General features: G+C 45.5%; 1 protein-coding gene and 1 long non-coding RNA gene across 2 annotated transcripts; both read left to right on the forward strand.

The window, feature by feature from the left end:
- Positions 1 to 802: 802 nt before the first annotated feature.
- Positions 803 to 2,739, forward strand: LOC125759259 (uncharacterized). The gene is made up of 3 exons (XR_007416831.1): positions 803 to 927; positions 1,412 to 1,524; positions 2,662 to 2,739. It is a non-coding gene; the product is annotated as an uncharacterized LOC125759259 (long non-coding RNA).
- A 2,469-nt stretch (positions 2,740 to 5,208) lies between these two features.
- Positions 5,209 to 6,566, forward strand: LOC119400645 (uncharacterized). The gene has a single exon (XM_037667678.2). The coding sequence runs from the start codon at positions 5,458 to 5,460 to the stop codon at positions 6,307 to 6,309; it is 852 nt and encodes a 283-aa protein (XP_037523606.1). The 5' UTR covers positions 5,209 to 5,457; the 3' UTR covers positions 6,310 to 6,566.
- Positions 6,567 to 6,993: the final 427 nt, after the last annotated feature.

Below are 6,993 nucleotides of genomic sequence, written 5' to 3' on the forward strand. Positions count from 1 at the left end.
CGCTTGACGAAGAGCCGCCATGTCTGCAACACGATTGGACATTGCACTGATGGCGCCCATTGCGTCACAGGATCTCACTTTTTGTAGCGTCAAATTGACGTTGCGTGACGTTGCATCCTGCTAAATTTGCAGCTTAAAATGTGAGAACGATGAAGTGCCCAAAATTGGCCGCCATATTGTTGTAAATTGAGTTGCTTGTTCGATGTGCAGCCTCACATACGTATGTGTAGATGCCATTCCGTGAGTTACTTTACAAGCACGTTTTCGGTTAGTAATATTATAAAGTGTTGTACATGAAGCTTGCTTGTTAAAATAAAAGGTTATTGTTTAATTTGGCTTGTTCGAATTTGCGGTTCTCGCCGCAAGAGAACGCTAGATAAGCGAAGAAAAATGGCGCTGCCCTTTGTTGTGTAGTGGCTGGAGCTGCAGGAAGCATCGCGAGTACCGCGATGCTTTTGTGATGACCGATCAATTATTTCAACTGTGGTGCCGGCTGACGAAGGACACTGTGCGATGGCTGTGCGAGGAGCTTCGCCAGGACCTGGAGAGGCGGCGTACGGACACGAGAACAGCCCCGACCGTTGTTGTTGTTTTTGTTGAGCTACAAGTGCTTTGCGCCCTTCGCTTGTTCGCCACCGGCAGTTACCACGACGCGATCTCGAACAACGAGGACGTGGCGACGAGTTAGTCCAGTGTGCGTCTCATGATTCATGCTGTCATGGAAGCGATCGTCGAGCGCCTCGGCAATGAGTGGATCGCCCTCCCTGCCAAAAGGAAGGCTTTGTCCACATAGATTCAAGATTTGAAGGCTGCGTTGAGGTGGTCGACGACACGTTCGTGTGCATAAGTGGGCCGTATGAAAAGGACGATGGCAACAAGGCTGCTTACTTTTGCCGCAAGAACTTTTACGCCCTCAGCGTCATGGTGGTGACAACAAATTTCATCTTATTCAATCTCGCGCATGCTGTTAGTAGAATGCAAATGAGGAACGTGAAAGACAGCTTTTCGCCACTCTCCAGTATTTTAACATTTGCCGTGGCTCCAACTGCAGTGATAGAAAAGAACGCAGTAGTCGCGGTAAACGGAGTTTCCGTCACTATTTAGTTTTGGCATGGGTGACGTGACACCATAAAAAGTTCATCGAGCTTCATATTTGATCGTGGTAGCTTTTAAGAAAAATAATGCATGAAAGGAAATCAAACGTGCTGATTGCGCTCTAATTTCATAAACAGTGATATGCAGACATCCAGTAACTGCCACATATGAAATGAAAGATACAGCTGTCGAAGCTGCGCTCCGAAAGCAACTCGAGAGAAATAAGTGCGTTGGACCACACAGTTACAGTTGTTCTGCATGTAGCTGGTTGTATTGCTGTTGCCGACTTCCTTCCAATGCAAGCAACACTCTGCAGGTATGTGACCAACCCTGCCGATGACTGCCCTCGCACTCGGGGCCCGTGCACGACGCCTTTATGTGGAAGACATCCACCGTGAGCCAGGACTGGGCAGTGGACGCCGTGGCCAGGTTGGTGAATAGCTGCTTGGTATGCAAGCGTGAGAATGCTTATGTGGTGTCTCAGTGTAGCAAAAACATTATTCATGGTAATTTTATTACACGCTGCATGGTTCTTAACTACTCAAGTCTCTTTGTCCAAATTTCTGCCCCGTATGTTATTACTGGCAGCTACCTTGGTCGAACACTATCTACTTTAGTGGCACTCGTGTTCCCTTGAATGAAAATTCTCTCATGCACACATTTGAGAAAACAAGTCATACTGAGACCCGAGGCGGCACACAATAATCCGACTTGCTCTCAGTGTATAATTGCAACTTGTCTTTCTATGGTCATGGGGAAGACTACTAGTGCAATAGAAAGGTCAAGCATGAAATAAACTTTCATGAAGAGATTGTATGATCCTTTATTATAAAGTGGTGAAATAATAAACAGTAAGCATGCGATGATACAGAAAATGCTACACTCTGAGGCTATGTTAAAAAAAAAGAATACATCAAATACAACTGCCATAGATGTTGTACATTCATAAATACAATTATATGTAGAAAGGACAACTTGTATAAAAAAATACAAATAAGCAAGCAGAGCCATGTGCTATATAGCAATAAAATAAGTCAACTGACAACTCAAAGGTATTTCAGTCATGGTTCATAAAAAGCACTAAAAAACAACTCAGACGGTTGCAAAAGAAACCTGCTGTCACGTTTCATTGACGGCCTAAGCACAAAAAAAAATCTAAGGGAAACCAAGCCTTGAGTGCGCTGACCGTCTGCAGCCGCCCATCAGTCCCATGCAATCAAAAGAAAACACAACACCCTTACCACCAAAGAAGATGCGCCTTCTGTCACTCGCCCCTTCTTCTCTATGAAAGAAGTTAAGGGCTGCACTTCAGTAGCTTCGTTGTCATTCCTCCTGACGAAGGAATTAAGTTGATAAAGCCATTTTTTCGTTGGAGCATTTCAAAAGCCTTAATTATGTAACCTAACCAGACAAGCAATTCTGTGAATATGTCTAGCTGTAAAAAAAAGGAAAGCAGTGCATATCAGTGACACGATGTCTTCGAATAAGTTAAAAGAGGTGAGAAAAGAATAGTACAAATTCATGTATACATTCATATTATGCTAATTGGAACACTGTCCTCCACAGGTGATAGTGCATACTAGCTTCAACCTTGGCTGCTTAACCCCATCCCTGGAGCACATCCTGCAGAATCCTCTGCTGCCCGATTCCACCGCACCCACTCTTCACTGCGGTGCGTCGTATAACTGTGCACTGGAGTCCTCAAGGCCCACTTTCGGTGCTTGCAGACGTACAGAACACTGTACTATGGCCCACTCTTCACGTCGAAGATCATCGCAGTTTGTGTCGTGCTTCACAACCTCGGTGTTTGGCAGCAGCTGCCTGAGCCAGACGACATCCCTTGCACTGAAGAACTCGAATGAGAATATGCGGACCTTTACAACAACAATAGCGACGATACGGCTGCAGTAGACATGAACCAGGCGGGTAGGCAAAGGCAGGATCACGCTCTGTAGTGGTTCACAGCTGGGCACGACTCGATGTAATGGGGTTTACATTCCTGCGAGATGTGCACAGAAACGTGAAACACAAGAAGCTCTTGCTGTTTCTCATGACAAAGTAGCCACTTGCATTGTATTCGATCCTATACCTATCCCCTGTACTTGTGTTCTTGCAGGAATTGTATTCTGACAAAAGCTTCATTGTGTTCGTTCATTGAGAGCATGCTAATTGTACCAAGCAGTTAGGCAAAAGCATGCTCAGCTTCTGCCGCAAATCATAGCAGGACTAGTTTGTTCAGACCATAGTGACTCTGTAAACAGCCTGTGTTATTTTGCAGCACTGCATGCAACATTGAATGCCATTCCAGAACATTGTTTTCAGCACTTTATTCACAACGCGAACCCGTGTGATCACTGTACGAGTCTGGCAGGTGTGTACAAAAGCTCTATTCATGTAGTAGCCACTCGTACATGCAAGTGCACAAGCTTGCTGTGGTTGGTAATCTATGTAAACGCTTATAGGCACAAAACGAACCAGTACCGAAAGGGGCAACGTGGGCACAGCACTGTGTAGCTACTTTCTGTCCTGGTTTCTCTGGTGGACTATAAAAGTTTACATGCAAGAGTAATACATGATATTTCATAATGTATTGTGAGTCTATTGATCTTCTGTTAATTCATCATTGTGAGTCAATTCTTCATCCTTGCAATAATAAAAAAGCAGTCAAGTTGTCTCATTGCTTACATCATTGTCTTACCATTCACTGCTGCCAACAACAACAAAGGATGCCTCTAATATTGTACCAGCCACTTTGGAACCAGCACATCTGCATAAAAGACATCTCTTTGAATGCAGTTTGTGCACTTCTTAGTGTTGCCAGTCCAATGTAACATCAGCTGCATGAAATACTACAATTCCTCTTCTTTATTGTGGCCATTATGCACTTCTTATCCGTATGTTGTAAGCAACGTGGAAGTACCTTCCACAGTTAACACCTTCGGAGGTGCATCACTTCTGTGGATTGAGATTCGCCTAGACTTTATCTTTCAGATTCAACTGATCGCGCGTAACGTGAGGTCCTGAAACTTAACTCTTATTGCTTCTGCTTATGTATATTTACATGATTGTAACTTTTACTTACAGTAGTCCTTACGCATCCTCAGCAAAACATATAGCACCATCTTAATGATCACGACAGTTCAGGAAGATACTTCGCGCATCGGAGACGTTATAAATAACTCAGCTGGCTGTTGGGCTAGTTGGCACATTACTTAAGATAAACTAGACGCGGAACAGCCACCGCAACAAAAAAGACAGAAGGAACAGAAGGGGCATTATTAATACTTGCAATGCTGTGCAGCTCCTTATAGCGCTTCTGGACGCCGCGGGCCCTGGGAACGAAGGGCCACCGCAGCCCAAGACGGGGTCGACGCGCATACTTGTAACGATGCGGGCGTTGTCCACCGAAACGTGCGTCGCCAAATCGAACGGCCATCCGCCTGTTCTCCTGCAATAAGCATGTGCATAGCTGAAACTTCAACACCACCCGAGTGAAACGCAAGCTTACCTGACTGCACCGTCATTCCGCGCCTCGAGCTCGAGCTGCCGCCACTCCGGCGGCGGCCTGCTGCTGGGGCCCAGGCGGTAAAGGCGCTCTGTCATCGTCTGTCACGGCTCCCATCGTACCTCCGATAGTAAGTTGCAAACCACCCTCCCCATACAGGGACGATCGGTAAAAAAATGGAACATCGCGGCCCACTGTTCGCGATCTGCCGACATAACCACAGAACACCTACACAAAACAACCAGCGAAATAACGATGTCGGCAATGTCGACGCTGGCTTGGCTGGCTCGCTTATTGGCTAAAAAAGTTACTATGGCTTTGTCGCTCATCTCCAAATATGGCGCTAAATTGCAGACGGTATCGTCTGCTTCACAACTTTAAAACTAAACGCTTCACTTTTCTTTTATTTTTTTGTTGTTACATTAACAATTTCAGATACAAAATGCTATTTAATTGCACGTTTCTTTGCATCTTATGTCCCCTTCACGTCACGTTTCGCAAGCATTTCATGCGTTTGCGTCATCATTGTGTACACGTCACGCCTACGTCAAATTTGACAGAAAATGGCGGAAGTCCAGAATAGCACCCCTGCTGACACATCGCCGGGATTTGGATTGCGGTGCTTCGACATTGATCCGGCCATCGACCAAACAACCGGCAAATCAGATTCCATCTCGCCACTGTCTGCCATCCTGTCGCCACTTCCGCAAAGCTTGGTCCTGGATGGTGGATGGACAGTCCCATCGCCAGCAACGTCACCTACCGCGCCGGCTATAAAAAGTGTGCCTCCATCGGCGGCGCTTCGTGGGCTTGGTGGCTGCTTCGTTTCGTCACCACCTAACCCGCTACTCTTCGCTATGCAGGTTAGTGTTCCGCAATCTCTCTTCACCAAGAAGAGCAGTAATTACTTTTTGCTGCAGCTACCGAGCCCACGTTGCTGCTGTATAACTGTTGTTGAATGCGTCCGTGCCGTGAGATTGTTATTGTTGCTTGTATCGGGAGACATTGAGTCAAATCCGGGCCCTGATGCTGTTCTCGCTGAACTGCAAAAGCTTTCCGCGGGCCAGTCAACCCTCTTAAATGAAGTGCAGGGACTCAAAAGCCAACTACTAACAACAGAACACGCCCTATCCGACCTAGCTAAGCGAATCGCTGATATGGAAAAACATTACCAAGCTCTGCTACCCCTAAAAGCCGAACTTGAACTAATTAAAAAAAACAGCGTTCAAGCAGTGCGCAAGACAGATGACCTTGAGGCACGTTTGGATGACGCAGACAACAGGTCACGGCGTAACAATTTAATTTTTTATGGTGTACCAGATGCCAATCCCTCAGAATCGTATGCACAATCTGAGCAACTTATCATTCGCCATTGCCATGACCACTTAGGCATAGATATAAACCCTAAAGATATTGATCGTGTCCATCGCTTGGGCCGCCATTCAGGCAGCAGATGTAGGCCAATAATTGCGAAGTTCACTTTCTACAAGACAAAACAAGAAATACTTTCAAACGGACGTAAGCTGAGAGGAACGACATACAGTATTGGAGAGGATTTCTCGCGTCGTGTTCAAAATGCCAGAAGGCAGTTGGTCGAGTTTGCAAGGCAGAAGTCCTCTCCGTTTTCGTTACGCTATAAAACACTACACATCGGCTCGAAACGCTACTCGTTCAATGAAACCACAAAAACAGTACAAGAAATTCAATAGCAATCAAGTCGACGTCATACTGTAACCGCCAATTCTCACCCTAAATTAAAAACCAAACTTTCTTTTTCTGTAATTTTCACGAACGCTCGAAGTTTTATGCCTAAACGTGATCACCTGTCTCATCTTGTCAAGTCATCAGATAGCAGTATTCTCATATTAACAGAAACGTGGTTAACAAATGACGTCACCGACGCGGAAGTGCTCGCCGATCTACCGGGTTTCAATGCTTATCGGAAAGACCGCGAAAGTGCTCGCGGGGGTGGTGTCCTCATTGCAATCAGTAATCAGTTACCATGTTCTGTTATAAACACTGACACAGATTTAGAAATATTATGGGTACTGATTCAAGCCTTGCCGCAAGCTGTATTATTAGGTGTTTGCTATAGACCGCCACATAACAATCCTAACTTTTCTCGTGCACTTCACAATATTCTAAATCAGCTTACATCGAAGTATCCTAAAGCTGAAATCGTTCTTTTTGGCGACTTCAATTTTCCTGGTATTAACTGGGAAGATGACACTTCTACCGCTAACCCAGCAGAAGCTAGAGATTTTCTTAGCGTCTGTCTTGATTACAACCTGAAACAGTAGTAACTCAGCCAACGCGTGTCACACGCGACTCCTCTAGCATTCTGGATTTAATACTAACAACTCATCCCGATAGCCTGTCTTCGATCCACTATC

This window comes from Rhipicephalus sanguineus, chromosome 7 (genome assembly GCF_013339695.2).
Source record: "Rhipicephalus sanguineus isolate Rsan-2018 chromosome 7, BIME_Rsan_1.4, whole genome shotgun sequence".
Lineage (NCBI taxonomy): Eukaryota > Metazoa > Arthropoda > Arachnida > Ixodida > Ixodidae > Rhipicephalus > Rhipicephalus sanguineus.